At 49.0% G+C, this 21,752-nt stretch overlaps 1 protein-coding gene across 1 annotated transcript in view; it reads left to right on the top strand.

Annotated features, from left to right (window-relative positions):
* Positions 1-21,752, top strand: part of EXOC4 (exocyst complex component 4) — a 331,322-nt gene that overhangs the window by 263,612 nt on the left and 45,958 nt on the right. The window contains exons 12-14 of the mRNA XM_032221694.1: positions 7,663-7,799; positions 14,026-14,181; positions 19,281-19,459. Coding sequence (XP_032077585.1) covers positions 7,663-7,799; positions 14,026-14,181; positions 19,281-19,459 — 472 coding nt within the window. The remainder of the gene's footprint in view (positions 1-7,662; positions 7,800-14,025; positions 14,182-19,280; positions 19,460-21,752) is intronic.

Genomic DNA, 21,752 nt, shown 5'->3' with positions numbered 1-21,752 from the left:
AACGGGGGGGAGGGGCGGGACGTGTGATCTCCCCCGCCCACACTCACTTACTGTATCGCCGCCGCCCCTTTCTGAGCGCAGGGGCTGCTGGTAAGGCGTGCGTGCCGTGCGCACACACGTCATCAGCGCGGTGAGGGAGGACCCGCAGGAGAGGAGCGCGGGAACCGTGCGCGCCTCTCTCCAGTCAGGCCAGCACAGAGAGTCTACTCCTGGGACTGTCGGTTACGACCGCACCACAGCAGGGAACAGCGGAGTGCCAACGGGAACTGTGAGCGCCATTAGCAGCAACTATTGGGGTGCCATGGATTGCCCACAATAACTGAGATAAGTGAGGGGGAGGTTGTGTTAGCTTGTTAGGCTAGTTAACCCCTAATTGGCTATCTATAATTCTATCTGCTGTCACTGGCCCACTGATGGAGCACCCAAAAAATAAAAAACAAAGGTTAAGTAAGGGAGTGGTAGTGGCAGTGGCCGACCCTTTCAAGAGACATGGAGCGAGATGTATGGCATTATAGAAAAAAATGGCAGATCCTTTTGCGTTCTATGTACTGAAACGGTAGTAAGCAGAACGTGGAATATAAATAGACATTTTGAAACTAATCATTCCCAGCTCTTGGAAAAAAGTGAGGATGAAAGGAGGGAATACATTTCCAGGAAGCTACACCTTTATAAGAGCCAATCTAACTCCATCCTTAAATTTATGAAAGGCTCTACAAATTTAAACTCTGTAAGTTTGAGCATTGCTCACTCCATAGCTCAGCATGCAAAAGCGCTTAACAAAGAAGTTACTAAGCAGGTATGTTAAATAATTTGTTTTTGGTTTATTAAATACAATTATATATTGCAATTATACATTTTTGTAGTTTAAACTATAAATTGCGCAAAATTATGTTTTTGTCGAAGTGACACACAACGCGAGTTATGCTCGATTTTTTGCCGATTTTTGACACACCACGCCAAAAAGGTTGCCCATCACTGAACTAGACCCACCCAGTTCCTGCAACCGTTCTTCATGTGTTTTAGCCTCCAGTCCCCTAATCCTCTTGGTTGCTCTTCTCTGCACTCTTTCTAGAGTCTCCACATCTTTTCTACATCGTGGTGACCAAAACTGGATGCAGGATTCCAAGTGTGGCCTTCCCAAGGCATTATAAAATGGTATTAACCCTTCACGTGATCTGACCCCCTCTTCCTTGTGGCAGCCCCTCAAATATTGGAAGACTGCTATCATGTCACCCTTAGTCCTTCTTTTCATAGACGTACCCAGTTCCTGCAACCGTTCTTCGTATGTTTTAGTCCCGCTTTATAAATCCTTCGTAAGGCCACACCCGGAATCCAGCATCCAATTTTGGTCACCATGCCACAAAAAAGACGTTGAGACTTTGGAAAAAGTGCAAAGAAGAGCAAATTAAAGGCCTGGAGACTAAAACATATGAAGAAGGGTTGCAGGAATTGGATATGGCTAGTCTAATGAAGAGAAGGACTAAGGATGACATGATAGCAGTATCCCAGTATTTGAGGGGCTGCTGCAAAGAAGAGGGGTGGGGTCAATTTATTTCCCAAAGCACCACCAGATGGATGGAAACTAATCAAGGAGAGAGGAAACCTGGAATTAAGGAGACATTTCCTGACAGTGAGAACAATTAACCAGTAGAACAACTTGCCTCCAGAAGTTGTAGGTGCTCCATTACTGGAGGTTTTTCAGAAAAGACTGGACAGGCACTTGCCTGAAATGGTGGAGGGTCTCCTGCTTGAGGAGGGGGTTGGAGTAGGCTAGGGGTCACCAACCTTTCGGACCCCAGGGACCACTAAATTCATAATTTTGAATGCCATGGACCACCAATATGATCTGCCTAATGACCGGCTGGGTGGGCGTGGTAAGATGGTCATGTGACTGGGTGGGCATGGCCAACTCAATTCACTCATGTGGTGGGGCGCCTTGCCAGCCTCCACTCACCCCTCCTCGCCTGCCCAGGCTCCTTAGCGCCCCGACAGGAAGCAGTTGCTGGAGCTAAGCAGCCCCCAGGCGAAAGAGTTGGCAAAGCAGCTCAAATTGGATCTGACCGAGAAGCAGGCTCAGCAGAAGCACCTCAATGAGGACTAGGAGCATAGGCTTTCCAAGCGGAGGGAAGACCTGTGGGGGTGCAAGGCCAGGTACCGGCGCCTGGAGGCTCAGCGGGCTGAGATGGTCAGCCAGTTCCAGGCCATGATGCCGTCCCACTGGAACGAGGCCCTCCGGCTCTTCACCACCAGCGGTGATTCCCTCCAGCCTTCGCCCAAAGCCCCCCACCAGGAGGCTGAAGCAGACCCCAAGTTGGAATTTCTGCCCCCCTTCGACCCCCACAAAAAGACCCCGAAGGGGGAGACTCTCTGCAGCAACACAAGCATTCATTGCACGCATCCGTCCCAGGGGCCGTAGTTTGAGGACCCCTGATTTAGTGCAATATAAAAAATGCAAATAATTTTTCCGCGGACCACCGAAATTTTCTCGCGGACCACCAGCTGATGACCGCTGGACTAGATGACCTCCGAGATCCCTTGCAGCTGTAGTCTTGACGGATTGAACGCATCAAAAGCTGAGCGTGGAAGAAATGAAATGAAGGCCACCGATTCTTATCGCCCTCCAACTTCTCCATCCTCCGTCCTCTTTAATGAGGCTCGGTCCTTCCCCCTTTTATTGCCAAGAAGCTCTCCCCCGAAACACAGAGCCGTGATCCGAAAGATGGATTACCTCCATTCCGAGTTAATTTCTCTTCCCCAGTAGGATCCCATTCGAGCCCCGCTGGGCCTGGAAACGCTGCCTGACGGGGGAAGGGATGAGCGATTCGTCGATGGCGCTGCCCGCGTTCCGCCGGGTGCCAGGCTGGCCTTTCCCCCTTGGTGCCTTCCGTTTCCTTGCCTTTGCAGCCTGCCTTTGCAAAAGCTAAATGGGGATTCCAGCACCCCCCCTCCCAAAAAAAACCCCAGAAACTTGGCTGTCCACAGCAGTGAGGAAAAACGATGAACCAAGGCGGAATTTAAAGGCTTCCTCGGAAGAATCCAGTTGTGCCTGGAAGTGATGTAGCAATAGCAATAGCAGTTAGACTTATATACCGCTTCATAGGGCTTTCAGCCCTCTCCAAGCGGTTTACAGAGTCGGCATATCGCCCCCAACAACAGTCTGGGTCCTCATTTTACCCACCTCGGAAGGACGGAAGGCTGAGTCAACCTTGAGCCGGTGAGATTTGAACCGCCGAACTGCAGATAGCAGTCAGCTGAAGTGGCCTGCAGTGCTGCACCCTAACCACTGCGCTCACCTCGGCTCTATGTAGGAGAAGAGCCACCACCTGCTCTGGGGGCAGGCAGAAAACAAGGGAGGGCAGGGAGGTGGCTGTTTTGGGGCCTTTAGGAGGATGCCGGCATCGTAGCCGTGGTCCTCTCCATGACACTAACGAAAAGTTGCAGTCGCTCCAAAAAGGGCCCTCCGGATTTCTGCTTCCAAATAGGATTTTGGCTTCTGATTTGATTTTTTTTTCAAGCAGGAATAGAATGCAGAATTAAAAGAGATAGAAGGGACCTTTTAGTCAACTAGGACTATTAGGAGACTGGAGGGTAAAACATACGACGGACGGTTGCAGGAACTGCAACCAGGGCCATTCCTTCCCTCCTTCCCTCCCCTCCTCTCTCTTTTTCTCTCTTCCTCTTCCTCTCTCTCTCTCTCTCTCTCCCACTCCCTTCCTCCCTCCCTCCCTTTCTTCCTTCCAATAGCACATAGACACGTATCGTTTCATAGGGCTTTCCCGCCCTCTCTAAGCGGTTTACAGAGCCAGCCTTGAGCCTGCTGAGATTCGAAATGCCAAACTGTTGGCAGCCTGTGATCAGCAGAAAGTAGCCTGCAGTTCTGCACTCCAACCACTGCACCACCGCGGTTCTTAATAGCAATAGCAATAGCAGTTAGACTTATATACCGCTTCATAGGGCTTTCAGCCCTCTCTAAGCGGTTTACAGAGTCAGCATATCGCCCCCAACAACAATCCGGGTCCTCATTTCGCCCACCTCGGAAGGACAGAAGGCTGAGTCAACCCTGAGCCAGTGAGATTTGAACAGCCGAACTGCAGATAACAGTCAGCTGAAGTGGCCTGCAGTACTGCACCCTAACCACAGCGCCACTTCGGTTCCTCATCGGAACAGGGAGGGGGGGGTGCCGATTTCCCATCCTGACATCTTTCTTTCCGTGCTTGGGGCTCCTTTTCTCTCTCCTCCCCCCCCCTTTGACGTCTCCATCGTAGCTGGCAGGGATCTGTAGGGGATCTTGTCAACCTAATTGATTACTCTGCACTTCACCCGCTGGATGGCAAGTGACACGGTGTGGAATGGAACAAATCTGAATGTCTCACGCCTTCCTGCCGGGTCAAACTGGGGCTCCCTCCTCTGACAGTGATTTATATATTTGCTGCACCCCCTCCCCTAGGAAATCATTTCCATCCCGAGTCATGGGAGACCCCTGCCGGGAGGGCCCCCTCTCTGCACCACCGCAAGGGAGGGAGAGGAACAAACTCTCTGCAGAACTGATGCACTCAACTTGAGAATAGAAGGGAAGAGGAGAGGAGAGAAGAATGGAAGGGGAGAGAAGGGAAGAATAGAAGAGGAGGGGAGAGAAGGGAATAGGAGAGAAGAATGGAAGGGAAGATAAGAATAAAAAAGGAGAGAAGAATAGAAGAGGAGGGGAGAGAAGAATACAATATAGCAATAGCAGTTAGACTTATATACCGCTTCATAGGGCTTTCAGCCCTCTCTATGCGGTTTACAGAGTCAGCATATTGCCCCCAACAACAATCTGGGTCCTCATTTCACCCACCTTGGAAGGATGGAAGGCTGAGTCAACCCTGAGCCGGTGAGATTTGAACCGCTGAACTGCAGAACTGCAGTCAGCTGAAGTAGCCTGCAGTGCTGCATTTAACCACTGCGCCACCTCGGCTCTATAAAAATATAAAATTACAATACTTTAAAGGTTTTCTGACCCAGCTCTGAAAACACGAGAAACCCTCTGAAGTCAGTCGAAAATTTCTGCTGTTAAGTGAGAGATGTCTTCAGCGAGTTTTGCCCCGTCTTACGGCCTCCGTCTGCTAAGCGAATCACTGCAGTGGTTAAGTCTTCTTTGTGGCAACCTCTGAGATATTGGAAGACTGCTATCATGTCTCCCCTGGTCCTCCTTTTCATTAAACTACACATACCCAGTTCCTGCAACCGTTCTTCATATGTTTTAGCCTCCAGTCCCCTAATCCTCTTTCTTGCTCTTCTCTGCACTCTTTCTAGAGTCTCCACATCTTTTCTACATCGTGGTGACCAAAACTGAATGCAAATATTCCAAGTGTGGCCTTAGCAAGGCCTTATAAAGTAGTATTAACCCTTCCCGTGATTTTGATTCTATGATCCCTTTGTTGATGCAGCCTAGAACTGTGTTGGCTTTTTTGGCAGCGTTTTTTAAAAATATTTGATCCATGTTGTATTTACAAAAAAAGGAAAAAGTAACCTATTTCCCAGCTGTGTTGATTTGTACATTCTCGCGTTTTATCCTTTTGTGCATAATTCTAGTCTCCATTCTATGAATCTTAGTCCTTGCCTCTTTGGGGCTTTCCCTTTTATATTCCAACCATCGATAAAATTTATCCCAGATCTTATAATATTCCGATTTATCTTTATTCTTCAATTTCCACGTCAATTTATCCATTTCAGCACAAGTCAGAATTTTCCTAATTAGTTCCTCGTCATATGGAGTTTCCCTGTTTTTCCAATTTGGGGCAAAGACCATTCTTGCTGCCTTGATAATATGTATACTTAAAAAGATTGTATTTAAATTGTTGTATTTCTTGTTTATAATTCCCAAGAGAAATAGTTCCGGTGTGAATTCTACTTCCTCTTCGGTTATCTCTGTCAACCACTTTGGGATATTCTGCCAGTATATTTTGGCTTTTTGGACACGGCCACCACATATGGTAGTATGTGCCTGGTTCTTGGTCACATTTCCAGCAATTTGGCGATGGGTTTCTAAACATTTTGCCGATTCTTGCGCTAGCCACTAGATTTTGATCACATGACCACGGGGCTTCTGCAAGGGTCGTAAGTCTGGGAAACGGTCCTAAGTCCCTTTTTCCAGCGCCGTCGTAACTTCGAACGGCCACTCAGCGAAAGTTTGTAAATCAAGGACCTCCTCTGTGTCTTCCCGACTCGGATGCTTTCCCCAAAGTGCTTTTGACAACTGTCAAACCGCCGTCCGAGCGTCGTGATCTGCGTGCAAAACGCCGGGTGGTGACACATACACACAGACACACACACACACACACACCATCGGAGATACCTTTTAACAGGGGGGGGGGAGAAGAATCAATTCCTGTCACTCACCAGTCCATCTGCAGGAACCGGATTATGGATCGGGGGCCCTTTGCCAGCACTTTAATCTTAAAATCAATGCGGAGACAGAAGCCGGTTTAGGGGAAAGTAACCGAGCAGGTGTCACTTTGATGAGGTTTTGAAACTTCCAATGCAGAGGGGTCTCAACGATTGTCTCTGCGATTGTGGAGGGGGCAGAGGAAGAAGGACGACTCACCTGTCACACCTGAGAGCATTTCCACTCCGGGGACTTGAAGTCAACATAGGAAGTCAGTTGCCAAAACTTCTTTTCTTTCTTTCTTTCTTTCTTTTCTTTTTTCTTTCTTTCTTTCTTTCTTTCTTTTTTCTTTTCTTTCTTTCTTTTTTCTTTCTTTCTCTCTCCTTCCTTCCTTCTTTCTTCCTTTCTCTTTCTTTCCTTCATTCCTTATCTCTCTCCCTCTTTCTTTCTCCTTCCTTCCCTCTCTCCCTCCTTCTCTCTCTCTCCTTCCTTCCACCCCTCCCTATCTCTTCCCCCTCTCTCTTTCTCTCTTAAACTTTTTTTATTGATTTATCCAAATATAAACTAGAAAGAGAAATTCAAAAAATTCAGGGAAAACTAGGAGCTTCTGCAGCCATTCACCCATGGTGGGAATCAAAATATCCTTCCATTTTTGTGGGTTAGAGTTGTCTTGCTGCCGCCAACATATATATAAAAGATCAAAATTCCATTCCCTCCCCCCCCAAGTCAAAACCAATTTGTCCTTGAAGAGGTAATCCTCAACTTACAACCATTTCTTAGGTGATCCTTCAAAGTGACCACGATACTGAAAAAAAGAGATTTGTGACCAGTCATAACGACTGTTGCAACAGGCATCCTCACAGTTACATGATCAGAAATCTGTGTGTGTGTGTGTGTGTGTGTGTGTGTGTGTGTGAGAGAGAGAGAGAGAGAGAGAGAGAGAGAGAGAGAGAGAGAGAGAGAGAGAGAAACAAGCATCATGTATGTACGATGGTTCAACGTGCTTCCAAAAAAAGCGAAAGTCAATGGGGGAATCTGGATTCAGTTTCATGACCTCACGATTCACTTAAGAACTGCAGTGATTCACTTAACAACTGGGGCAAGAAAGGTGGTGAAATGGATCAAAGCTCACTTCACAAGTGTCTCACTTAAGAACAGAAATGGCAGGCTCAGTCGTGGTCGCAAGCCGAGGACTGCCTGTGTTGGCTCGTTTCAACTCTGCTCGGAAACGACTTGGGAACGGCTTTTTCTCCTTCACTGGGGAAAGAAAGCGTGTGATTTTTTCTTTTTACCCTCAGAGCACAGTCATTGTGGAAAAAACGGTCCAGGACCTCATGAATTTGATGCATGACTTAAGCGCCTACTCAGACCAGTTCCTGAACATGGTATGTGTCAAACTCCAGGAATACAAGGATACCTGCAGTGCGGCTTACAGGTATGGCTATGGAGCTTCTCGGTATTGTGGCCAGTGGAGCTGGCAGCAGAGTCGGACAGTGAGGAGGTTGGGGAGGAACCTGGGCCAGTCCTGGAGTCTGGGGAAGGCTCTGATGAGGGCTCTGTGTCGGAGGCAGAGAGGGGGCCAGGGCCGTATGCCAGCTATCAGCTGCCTTCGGAGTCAGACATCAGTGAGGCAGAAGAACAGCTGGAGCCTGTTCCCAGTGTGCGCATGCACAGAGTTGCCAGACGAAGGGAACAGCTAAAGAACAGGGGTTGACTTGGGAGGAAAGCCACAGGTGGACGGTGAATGGCCCCTCCCAGAGGACATAAAAGAGGAGCGACAGGGGAGTGGAGTTTGCAGGAGACTCATTAGTTCATTCCTGCATTCTTGCCAAGTATTGCGGTGCCTGAAAAATATGTGCATGGCCCCTCTCCAAGCCTGATAAAGGTCAGTCATTGTGAACTATCTCGAAAGACTGTGGGAGAAGAAAGACTTTGCTGGAGAGGAATTCACTGTACATTAAATAAAAGGGGGTTATCGGGATGAGGACTCGGCTTCGTGCTGCTGGGGAAGCCTCTGTCAGAACACCCGGCCACCCAGATCGCGGTGGTCCCAAGGGTGCTTTTTATTTTTATTTTTCCCAAAAGGCAACTGGACTTTCTTGGTTTTTCCTTGAAGACCTTTCACTCCTCATCCCAGAAACTTCTTCAGTTCTTGCTGCACGATGTCATTCCCTCGCCATTCAGTCAGAAGCAGAGGTGGGTTCCTACCAATTCGCACCAGTTCGGTTCGAACCGGTTCGTCAAATCTACCCAACCGGTTAGAAGAGGTTCCACCAGAAAGCAGGCCACACCTACAGAAGAGGTTCCAAAAATTTTTGAAACCCACCACTGACACAGACACACACACACACACAGACACACACACAGACTCACACAGAGAGAGAAAAAGAGAGAAAGAAAGGAAGAAATAAATAAATAAATAAGAAAGAAAAAGTGAGAGAGAGATGAAAGAAAAAAAAGGAAAAAGGGACAGAGAGACAAAAGGAAGGAAAGAGAGAGAGAGAGAGAGAGAGAGAGAGAACACATGGCTGGCAAGCCACTCCCACCAGGTCACATGGCCGGCAAGCCACTCCCACAAAGGAGGCCACACCCACAGAGTAGGTTCGAAAATTTTTTGAAACCCACCACTGACACAGACACACACACACACACACACACACACACACACAGACTCACACAGAGAGAGAAAGAGAAAGAAAGGAAGAAATAAATAAATAAATAAGAAAAAGTGAGAGAGAGATGAAAGAAAAAAAGGAAAAAGGGACAGAGAGACAAAAGGAAGGAAAGAGAGAGAGAGGGAGAGAGAGAGAGAAAGAGAGAGAGAGAGAGAGAACACATGGCTGGCAAGCCACTCCCACCAGGTCACATGGCCGGCAAGCCACTCCCACAAAGGAGGCCACACCCACAGAGTAGGTTCGAAAAAAATTTGAAACCCACCACTGGTCAGAAGCAATGAAGCTTCTTGGAGGAGGAGAGAAAGGTTTTCAACGAACAACAAAGAAAGTCCAGTTGCCTTTTGGAGGAAAAGCACCTTTGGGATTTCACAGGTACGACTGACTGGGATCTGGTGTGAAATGGGCACCCTCTTTCAGATAAGAGAGCTTTCGCTGTGGAGAGCAGTCCGATAAGAGGGGCCGGAGCCCAGAGCTGCATAACGGATGGAGAAAAAGATTCAGAAGGGACCCTCCTTAGCTGCCCAGGTATACAGGAGGAGATTTCTTCTTTTAGACTTGCAAGGTTCGCTTAATGCAGCTTTACAGTGAAGTGCAAATTATCTCATCCATTGTGTTCCCTCTGTTGTCTACCTGTGTGGGCTGACACAAAGGAACAGATTTATCTGTGTTTTCACCCCTCGAGATAACAAGGAGCGAATATAGCTTGATCTTTCATTCAAAAGAGCACAAAAAAACACAATGCCGTCAAGATTTCAAGAACCCGGCACACGCCCTCTTCACTGCTTGTACGAATTATAGAAAGAATGGGAGTGAAATAGGAGCCGCGGTTGCCATAATTTTGTTTTCTTTGAGCCAATAAAGGGCTCGGCGCGCGCATTGAGCTAACCTCTAATATAACCCTGAACGGAAATGCCTACGCTGAATAAATTCCATTTGAGTTTAAAAGCTGACGGTAAATTAATACATTAGCAATAGCAGTAGACTTATATACCGCTTCATAGGGCTTTCAGCCCTCTCTAAGCGGTTTACAGAGAGTCAGCATATTGCCCCCAACAATCTGGGTCCTCATTTTACCCACCTCGGAGGATGGAAGGCTGAGTCAACCCTGAGCCGGTGGGATTTGAACCGCTGAACTGCTGATCTAGCAGTAGCTTGCAGTGCTGCATTTAACCACTGCGCCACCTTGGCTCTTAGTTCTCCGATCATCCTTTTTGGAGAAATAAATTGCTCCAGGCTTCGGTAAGCAATCGTTTTTGTGCGTTTCAAAGTTTGCCCAATTTCCTAATCATCATCTGAATACTAGGGACAATGATTGTACTTTCTCCTGTATGGGTGTGTGTGTGTGTGTGTGTGTGTGTGTGATTTGTTCTTCAAGAGAATTTCTCCTTTCATATCCTTTCCAACTGTGCATTTGGTGCTTGGCGCATGTGATGATCTGGGGCAAGCACAGAGGCAACACAGCCAGCTGATAATTCGAACTCCCCTTTATTGCTCCAATTTCCCCTAAACGCTCCCACATTTATGGCAAGTCCCAGAGCAAAGTGCTCGCACACACAGACACACACACAGACACACACACACACACACACACACACACCTCCAGCAGTCTTTGGCTGCAAGTACTCCTGCAAAACGCGGTTAGCACAACGGCTGCAAAGCAAGAAATCCAGCAGGGCTTTAGGGAAGCTCTCAAGACGTGACCTCAAGACTGGACTACTGCAATGCGCTCTACATGGGGCAGCCCTTGAAGAGCATTCGGAGACTTCAGCTCGTCCAGAATGCAGCCGCGCGAGCGATTGTGGGGGCACCTCGGTACACCCACGTTACACCTATCCTCCGCGAGCTGCACTGGTTACCGATTGGTCTCCGGATACGCTTCAAGGTGCTAGTCGTCACTTATAAAGCCCTTCATGGTATTGGACCTGGGTACTTGAGAGACCGCCTGCTGCCAATCACCTCCCAAAGACCCATTAGATCACACAGGGTTGGCCTCCTCTGGGTTCCGTCTACTAGCCAATGTCATCTGGCCACTACCCGGGGGAGGGCCTTCTCTGTGGCGGCTCCGGCCCTTTGGAACGAGCTCCCCGCAGAGATTCGGACCCTCACCTCTCTCCAGGCCTTCCAAAAAGCTGTTAAAACCTGGCTGTGTCGGCAGGCCTGGGGTCGATGAGTTCCCTTCCCCTCTCAAATTGTGTGACTGTTGATTGTTTTACATGCCCTGTATTTTTTGTGTAGTTTTTGTGTTTCCCTTCCCCTCCTTTGGGTTTGTGCGCCGCCCTGAGTCCCGCCGGGAATAGGGCGGCATATAAATAAAATGAACCTTGAACCTTGGAATAAGTCAATGAGCCTAGGAAGCAAAAGGAACAAGGCGATTAATCCAGGGAGCAAGGAATAAAGCAAGAAGCCCAGGAGACTTTATGGCAACGTCATGACTCTAGGCTGATTACTCTCTTAACTCCGCCCCTGGCACTGCTTGCTCTCCTCCTACAAATAGTTCTGACCCAGCTCCCCAAACACGACAAACCCTTTGTGTTTAAATCAAGGATTCCTTTAATTAGGAGCGCCGTCAGGCACCGGCAAAAAGGTTTCTCTCTCACAGCAGGCTAACAGGTCCATCCGGCAGGGAGGTGAATAGTTGTCTGTCACAGAGCCGAGGTGGCTCAGTGGTTAAATGCAGCACTGCAGGCTACTTCAGCTGACTGCAGTTCGGCTGTTCAAATCTCACCGGCTCATGGGTTGACTCAGCCTTCCACCTTCCGAGGTGGGTAAAATGAAGACCCGGATTGTTGTTGGGGGCAATATGCTGACTCTGTAAACCGCTTAGAGGGGGCTGAAAGCCCTATGAAGCGGTATATAAGTCTAACTGCTATTGCTATTGCTATCTCTGCCTCCTGCCTTTTATCTCCAGAGCTCAGGTGGGGCTTCTCTAGCAGCAGTGACTCTTCCGTCCCAAGGACCGGCCCATAGATTTCCACTGCTCTCCTCTCCTCTGCCTTATGTACATCCACACGTCAGGCACTCAGGGATCTTCTGTCCCAAGGACCGGCCCATACATTTCCACTCCTCTCCTCTGCCTTCTGTACATCTGCACGTCAGGCACTCAGGGATCTTCTGTCCCAAGGACCGGCCCATATATTTCCACTGCTCTCCTCCCCTCTGCCTTCTGTACATCCGCACGTCAGGCACTCAGGGATCTTCTGTCCCAAGGACCAGCCCATAGATTTCCACTGCTCTCCTCTCCTCTGCCTTCTGTGCATCAGGCACTCAGGAATCTTCTGTCCCAAGGACCGGCCCATTAATTTCCACTGCTCTCCTCTCCTCTGCCTTCTGTACATCCGCACATCAGGCACTGGACTCACCTGTTCTTCCTCTTCCTCATCAGCCACCTCCAAACCTGGGGGCTGTTGACTCTCCATCTAAGGGCTAATTGACAGCCCAGCCCTGCCTCTCTCTTTCTCTCTCTCTCTCTCTCTCTCTCTCTCTGCCAGTTCCCTTCCCTCTTCCCCCTCGGAGCTTCCCCCACGTTGCCTTGATGCTGACCCTGACTCACACGCCTCCACTTTTGATTTGCCTGCTGGAGGGGCTGGCAGCCGATAGGCCACAACACTACCCTGCCCCGACATTTCCATATTATTTAAGCCTGACCTGGAAATAAGAGACCCACTACAGATAATCCTTGACTGACAACCATCTGTTTAGGGACCGCACCGAGTTACGATGGTGCTGAAAAAGCTGATTTGTAACTGGCTTTCCCCCTTTCGACTATCACAGCATCCCCTTGGATACATGATCAATATTCGAGTGCTTGGCAACTGGCGTGTATTTATGACAGTTAACTGTGCCAGGGTCATGTGACCGTCATTTGCAACCAGCTTCCCACAAGCAAAGTCAGTGGGGGAAACCAGGTTTGCTTAACGACTGCACGATTCCCTTAACATCTGCAGCGGTTCCCTCAACAGCTGTGTCGAAAGGGTCCTAAAATGGGGCACAAGTCGCTGAATAGCTGCCTTGCTTAGCCACAGTAATTTGGGGGCTCCGTTTCGGTCGTAAGTCGAGGACTACCTGCAGCACTTGGCCAAACCAGCTTCCTTCTTCTAAACTGTCCTCTGGTTTGTCAGAATATTCATGAACCGGCAGAGACATGGTAACAAGGTCAGCCAATTAAAAACGTTTAGTAACAAGGTCAGCCAATGAATGAGGCTTAGTAACAAGGTCCGCCAATGAATGAGGCTTAGTAACAAGATCAGCCAATGAATAAGGCTTAGTAACAAGGTCAGCCAATGGGAGCGGAAACAGTTTGGAGTCTGGGTGTGGCTTAGCTCTGAACTGAAATGGAAAGAAACTCGTTCTTTGTATAGCCTGCCTGTGTTTGGACCTGCTTACGATCCCTACTCTCTACCACGTTGGAAGAATCTGCTGTTGGTATTGTACATTGATTCATCTGTTATTATGTGTCAGAACCTCTCCATTAGATAATTAGGAAAGAAGACCACAAGACTCCATGTGTAGAAATCAAGTGTACTTTTACTAATTAATAATTATTAAAGGCATAGCGAAGCGAAGTCTGATTATTTAGGCGCGAAAGCGATTGATATATAGAATAGCCCATTCCCCACCCCTTGGCATCACAGTTACAGTCCAATCATAATTCTCTCAAGTGTCAGGTGTGAGATAACTTCAAAAGGCATCACGAAGATGGAATGTCGGTGCCGTTAGTCCTGGCGGGAACCTCCTACGCATGCGTAGTCCGACAGGCAGCTGAACTCCAGAACCTTCCTCCAGCACAATGAGTAACCCCTCCCAAATACCATGCCCTCCCTCCCCGTTTCATGGCAGCCGAAGCAACAGCAAAGCAGAGGCTGACATTATGTATATAAAGGCGTTAATGAATCCTGCTGAATCAGTGATCCCTGCCGGCTTCCTGGATGTGGTTTCTACTGCAAACTCTGATATGGTTCTCTCTCTCTTTTTTTTTTTACATTTTAGGAGCATTGTCCAGTCGGACGACAAGATGGTGATCAGCGCATCTTGGGCCAAAGACGACGACATCACCAGACTCTTGAAGTCCCTTCCCAACTGGAGCAACATGGCCCAGCCCAAGCAGTTGAGACCTAAAAGAGAGGAAGAGGAAGACTTCATCAGGTGGGTTCTTCCTTAGATCCACGGAGGTAAATCACTGCTTAACCTGGACTCTCATCTTCTTAATGGTGGGCCACGAACCAAGGAACCAAGAATGAATCCACAAAGTCAAGAATAAAACAATCAGCCCTGCAAACTCCAAATGTCTGGTTCCAGGGGCGGGTTCCGGTAGGCACTACTGCCGGTTTGCTCTTGGGCGCACTGCGCTTCTGCTTGATGCGCGCTGCGCACGCATGCACAGCGCAATAAAAATTGTTATGCACAGAAGCAAAAAACAAAATGGCGGCCCCGCCGACGGCACCCAGAGAACCGGTTCGGGGACGTGACAGGCCTGGGTCACTGCCGGTTCCAGCCAAACCAGTCCGAACTGGTAGGAACCCACCACTGGTTTGTTCCCGACAAACGCGCTTCCTCGGAGCATCTCCTTAAATCTCAGTTTCCCCAGGTGTGCCTTGTGAAAAGGGGCGGAGCAATCTCCTCCTGAGTTGTTGGTTCGGCCTTCTCTCCACTCTCGCCTTCTCTCCACTCTCTGTGCTTGAGAATCAGGAGGGGGTGGTCCTTGCTCCGTTGCTCCTCGTGTCCACTGCTTGCCCTCTCTTGGTCATCCTGCCCCTGTTCCTGCCTGCTGACAAGCCGTCCCAATCCGGAGGGGCTCTGGGCTGCCTCGGCCTGCTCCTCCCCACATTCCTCTGACGCCAACGAAGCTGCCCCCTTGATCTCCGTTGGCTCCAGCTCCTCCACAGATTCAGGCTCCGATGTGGATATGACCGCCTTGTTCTCCAATTGAAGATAGATTTATGCGTTTCCAGGTGGTACCCTTTTCATTGTTCTACCGTTATTTGTCAAGAAGTTCCGAGGCATCATGATCATTGGACACCTCCCTCCCTTGTAGGCAAATCTACTCCCCTGTGTATAAATCTTGTTTCAGGGTTCCAAATAGCACCCAAAATTAGATCAGAGTCCGAGGCAAAGTATTGCTCAAAGTTCCAATTGATGAAGAGAGACCTGTTGGCACGTCTGGGAAAACCTGAATCTGAAAGCTTCCTGGTTCCCCCCCCCCCAGTTGAAAGTTCAAGATCCTGCCCCCCACACCCACAAGTCCATCCCATGGTCCAATCTCCCACTGCCATGCTGGCAGTTCCACCCATCCAGTTCCCGTCAGGTGCAGAGGTGCAGAGACAAAGGATGACCTTGGCTTTCTAGAAAGAATGTTGTTATGGCTACGTATCATCTAACTCCGTACAATCCTCCCTCCCATTTTCCCACAATAGAAAATGCACAGTAGAATAATCTGTGGCAGGCCAAAGATCCAACAGAAAAAGAGGGCTGCAGGCCTGACATCTTGATTGTGAAATAGCTTGAAAACTTCATCCCCTGCTTTCTAATCCATCTCATCAAAATATGTAAGAATTAAGACAGTTTTATCTCGGAGGTCGATCGTTTCCCGACATTTGGAGGACAGTGAAGTTGGGCTGAACCGCTAAACGTTTTCCTTGAGGGTTGCTTCGTAACACGGCCCTGCCTTTAGCAGACGACTCAATTGGGACCGTCTGACCGCTGGATCAATTTCCTTCGCTTCCCTGGTCCAGCTGCTGACCTCTTCCTCCCCTCGGGACACCTGGGAAAGCTGCTTGGAAGATACTAAGCTGTTTTAGAAGTCCCTGGTGATGGACCGGGGAGGAGGAGAGGGGGGGCTGGTTATTACCGCTTACCGGAGTCCATTAGGAAAATTACGTTAAGGAATTCCTACCCTTTGCAGATCATCTGGAGCCAACCTGGTGTGGGGTTGAAATTGATCGGACCTCCCTTCCCCTTGTAGAAGGACCCAGTGGCTTGTTTTTGAAATACAGATCTGCTAGGATCCAATCTGAGTCAATCACCGCAACCGAAAGTTTATTCTTCCAAGCCTTTGCGCTCGTATTGGATGGAGCTCATCCTCAGAGAACTTTCTCTCTCTCCACAATATGTTTTACACCTTGTATTTTTACGGTGCAGCTTTTTGTTATCAATTAGTGATGGCAAACCTATGGCATATGTGCCATTGTGGCATGCGGGGGCCTCTCTATGGACACGCGAGCAGTAGCCCAGCTCAGCTGCACCGGGCATGCGCACCACTAAACCAGTGGTGTCCAAACTTGGGAACTTTAAGATTTGGGAATTCAACTGAGCCGAGGTGGCGCAGTGGTTAAATGCAGCACTGCAGGCTACTTCAGCTGACTGCAGTTCTGCAGTTCGGCTGTTCAAATCTCACCGGCTCAGGGTTGACTCAGCCTTCCATCCTTCCGAGGTGGGTAAAATGAGGACCTGGATTGTTGTTGGGGGCAATATGCTGACTCTGTAAACTGCTTAGAGAGGGCTGAAAGCCCTATGAAGTGGTATATGCTATAACTCCCAGAATTCCCCAGCCAGCATGGCCAAGTTTGGCCACCTCTGCACTAAAATCATTGGACAGGAGACGCGATTCAGCAAACAGGTGATTGGGTTAGGCTTATTGTGGAAACAGCACGTAATATGGGTAGTCCTCGACTTACGACCTCAATGGAGCCCAAAAGTGTATGTGGTTAAGTGGAACATTTGTTGAGCGAGGTTTGTCCCTGTTGTACGACTTTCCTTGCCGCCGTTGTTAAGTGAATCATTGCAGTGGATACGTTCGTTGTTAAGTGAATCCGGCTTCCCCATTGCCTTTGCTTGTCACGGCATCAGTCGTTAGTAATGAAACAGTTGCCAGGCGTCTGAATTTTGATTACAGGGGCGCTGCAAATGTCGTAAACAGCCGTAAGTCACATTCTTCAGGGACGTTATAACTTTGAATTGTCACTAAACAAAGTGTTGTAAGTCGAGGATTACCTGTATGATCTGCCGATCTTGTTCCCAGGACCAACAGCCTGAGTATGGTTGAGGGCAGGCACATGATGTGAAAGGCTGGGCCTAGATGAATCAAAAGTTGGAATTAAGATTGCCGGGAGGAATATCAACAACCTCAGATATGAAGATGATGCCACTCTAATGGCAGAAAGCGGAGAGGCACTAAAGAGCCTCTTGATGCGGGTGAAGGAGGAGAGTGCAAAAGCTGGCTTGAAACTCAACATTAAGAAAACCAAGATCATGGCATCCGGCCCTCTCAACTCCTGGCAAATAGAGGGGGAAGAAATGGAGGTAGTGACAGATTTTGTTTCCCTGGGCTCCAAGATCACCGCAGATGGGGACTCCAGCCAAGAAATTAAAAGAGGCTTACTCTTGGGGAGGAAAGCTAGGGCAAATCTAGACAGCCTACTACAAAGCAGAGACATCACCCTGCCAACACAAGGGCGTCTACTCAAGGTTTATGGCTTTCCCAGTTGCAATGGATGGGGACTGCAGCCAAGAAATTAAAAGACGCTTGCTCCAGGGGAGGAAAGTTATGGAAAATCTAGGCAGCATCCTAAAAAGCAGAGACATCACCCCGCCAACAAAAGTGCTCATAGACAAGGCTGTGGATTTCCCAGTTGCAACGGATGGCTGTGAAGGTTGGACCATAAGGAAGGCTGAGCGCCGAAGAATGGAGGCCTTTGAACTCTGGTGCTGGAGAAGAAGACTCCTGCATTGAGTCCCTTGGACTGCAAGGCCATCCAACCAGTCAGTCCTAGAGGAGATCCACCCTGACTGCTCTTTAGAAGGCCAGATCCTGAAGAGGAAACTCAAAAGACTTTGGCCACCTAATGAGAAGGAAGGACTCCCTGGAAAAGAGCCTCATGCTGGGAACGATGGAGGGCAAAAGAAGAAGGGGACGGCAGAGAAGGAGGTGGATGGATGGATGGAGTCCTTGAAGCAGTCGGCGTGAGCTTGAATGGACTCCAGAGAATGGTAGAGGATGGGAAGGCCTGGAGGAACGTTGTCCATATGGTTGCAATGGGTCGGACACAACTTTGCAACAAAAGGCTCAGATGGAGGCACATTGGAACTCAGATTCCAGCAAAATTGAATGAGAAGATCCTTTTATCCTTCGTGATCACTTTCTCCACTTGGCTGCCTGCAAAACATTGGGCAATCTAGCTTTCAGGGTTTGAGACCAGGAGGTGGTGAATTCTAGTTTCGCCTTAGGCCTGAAAGCTGTCTCGCTAACTAGACCAATCGCCAGGAGACGGTGAGTTCTAGTCCCACCTGAGGCGTAAAGCCGGCTACATGACTTGACAGCCAATCACCAGGAAACGATGAGTTCTAATTCCACCTTAAGCATGGAAATTGACTGGGTGACCAGGAGATCGGGAGTTCTAGGCCTGCCTTAGGTGTGAAATCCAGCTGCGTGACTTTGGACCAACCAACAGGAGACGGTGAGTTCTTGTCCCACCCTTAAGGCAGACAGAGTGACTTTTGGGTTAGTCCTTCTCTCTCAACCCAACCCACCTCACAGGGTTGTTGTTGTGGAGAACATAGGGGGCAGTGAGTTCTGGTTCACTGACAAAAGGGCGAACGACAAAACCGCGCCCGACTAAACCCTGGTGACAAAATTGCGTGTTCTAAAGCGCTCCGACGAATGAGCGCTGAATCGTGCCAACAACAGCGCGGCGACAGAAGCGCGCTGTAAAACTAATCCTAACCCTAACCCTAACCCTAAATGTAACGCTAAACCTAAACCTAAACCTAAACCTAACCCTTACCTTAAGTTAAATCGGCTTTCTGTCGCCGCGCTGTTGTAAAGCGCCCTTCTGTCGCCGCGCTATTGTCGCTGCGCTGTTGTCGGTGCGTTGATGACATCGTAGTTTTAGCGACGTGGTTTAGTCGGGCGCGGTTTTGTCGTTCGCCCTTTTGTCGGGTCACGGTGAGTTCTAGTCCCACTTTAAGCCTTAAAGCTGGCTTGCTGACTCTGGGCCAAATCACCAGGAGACGGAGAGTTCTAGTCCCACCCTTAGGAACTGAGACCGACTGAGTGACTTTGGGCCAGTCCTTCTCTCTCAACCCATCCTACCTCACAAGGTTGTTGTTGTGGAATAAAGAGGAGGATAAAGTCTTCAGTACCTTGGCCACTTTGAGTGACCTATAAAAAATAATAAAGGTGGGGTAAAAAATAAACAAATAATTCTATTCTGCATGATTGACACATGCCCTGCTCTCTTCCCCCCTAGGACCGCCTTTGGCAAGGAGTCGGAAGTCCTGATTGGGAACCTGGGCGATAAGCTGATTCCCCCGCAAGAGATCCTCCGGGACGTCAGCGATCTGAAGGCGCTGGCCAACATGCACGAGAGCCTGGAGTGGCTCTCGGGGCGGGTGAAAAGCGCCTTCTCCAGCCTTTCCTTGGCCCAGAGTAAGTGGCTCCCGGGGACACAGAAATACACCAGGGGGGGTTTCAGTTGCAGGGAATCCTGGATGTACGACTACGATTGTGCCCAACGTTTCCGTTGCTAAGCGAGATGGTGGTTAAGTGAGTGTTGCCTCCTTTTAACAACCTTCCTGGCCTCAGTTTCTTAAGTGAATCACTGGATGGATGGATGATGGATGGATGGATGTAGGTACATAATAGATGGATGATGGATGGATGGATGGATGGATGGATGGATGGATGGATGGATGGAGGTAGGTACATAATAGATGGATGATGGATGGATGGATGGATGGATGGATGGATGGATGATGCGATGGATGGATGTACATAATAGTTGGATGATGGATGGATGGATGGATGGATGGATGGATGGATGGATGGATGGATGGATGGATGGATGGATGGATGGAGGGAGGGAGGGAGGTACATAATAGATGGATGATGGATGGATGTACATAATAGATGGATGATGGATGGATGGCTGGATGGATGGATGGATGTACATAATAGTTGGATGATGGAGGGAGGGAGGGAGGGAGGTACATAATAGATGGATGATGGATGGATGGATGGATGGATGGATGGATGGATGGATGTAGGTACATAATAAATGGATGATGGATGGATGGGATGGATGGATGGATGGATGGATGGATGGATAGATAGATAGATAGATAGATAGATAGATAGATAGATAGATAGATAGATAGATAGATAGATAATGGATTGAGGATGAGAGAGACAGAGAGAGAGATGTAGGTAGTACATGATGAATGACTAGATAGACAGACAGACGGATGGATGACTGCAGTGATGGATGGACGGACAAACAGATAGATATATGGATGGATGGGTGGATGTAGGTAGGTACATAATAGAGGGATTACATAGATAGATGATAGATATATAGGTAGGTAGGTAGGTAGATAGAAAGATAGATAGAAAGATACAGACAGACACACAGACAAAGACAGAGACAAACAAACATAGTTAGGTAATGGATGGATGACGAGCGAGAGAGAGAGAGGATGTAGGTAGTACATGATGAATGACTAGATAGACAGAGGCAGATAGATGGATGGACGGATGGACGATGTAGGTTGCTACATAATAGACGAGTGACTAGATAGATAGATCGCTGAATGGATGGATAGAGGGAAGTATGGGTGGAAGGGAGGGAGGGTGGGACATACAGATCACAAAAGCAATGGACCAAGGGATTGGACCCAGCGTGGCGGAAGCCAAGAGAGATCTCACTGGTGGACTAGTTGAGGACCTCAAAGGGGGGCGAGAAGCTTGCAGAGCAAAGGAAGCCGATGGAAGGATGATTTAGGAAGAAAGAAGATGACCCAGAGGCCCATGGGTGGGCACTAGACGTAGCCTGGTTCCTTTTCTCTCCTTTACCTGCTCCCTGAGGTTTAAACCCCGAGTTTCTTTCTCCTGCCCTTCCTCTGCCTCCACCTGGCCTACAGCTATAAAACAATCCCAGGCCTGCTAAAATTTATTTTTTTAGAGTTTAGAGTTTTATTGGGATTTATATGCCGCCCTTTTCCCTGAGGGGACTCAGGGCGGCTTACAACCACAAGGGAGGGGGGTGCAGTGTCAAAAACAGAACAGTATGTGAACAAAGAAAACATAGTAAAAACACAACTTTCATTCAGCAATCAAACACTCGGGCGGGTAAATTGGGAACCTATCCCCAGGCCTGCTGGGAGAGCCAGATCTTGAGGGCTGCGCGGAAGGTCTGGATAGTGGTGAGGGTACGGATCTCAACGGGGAGGTCGTTCCACAGGGTCGGAGCTGCAACAGAAAAGGCTCTCCTCCGTGTGGTTGCCAGTCGGCATTGACTGGCAGATGGAATTCGGAGGAGGCCCAGTCTGTGCGATCTAATTGGTCGATTTAGGGAGGTAATCGGCAGAAGGCGGTCTCTCAAGTACCCAGATCCACTACCATGGAGTGCTTTAAAGATGGTCATCAGTACCCTGAAGCGCACCCGGAGACCAACAGGTAGCCAGTGCAGCTCGCGGAGGACAGGTGTAACGTGGGCGAACCGCGGTGCGCCCACTATCACTCGCGCGGCTGCATTCTGGACTAGCTGTAGCCGCCGGATGCACTTCAAGGGCAACCCCATGTAGAGCCCATTGCAGTATTCCAGCCTAGAGATCACAAGGGCTCGAGTGACTGTTGTGAGAGCCTCCCGGTCTAGGTAGGGCCGCAACTGGCGGACCAGGCAAACCTGGGCAAATGCCCCCCTGGTCACAGCTGACAGCAAGTA

Source organism: Thamnophis elegans, chromosome 7, assembly GCF_009769535.1.
Source record: "Thamnophis elegans isolate rThaEle1 chromosome 7, rThaEle1.pri, whole genome shotgun sequence".
In the NCBI taxonomy this organism is placed as follows: Eukaryota; Metazoa; Chordata; class Lepidosauria; order Squamata; family Colubridae; genus Thamnophis; species Thamnophis elegans.
This window is presented reverse-complemented; position numbering and strand designations above follow the sequence as displayed.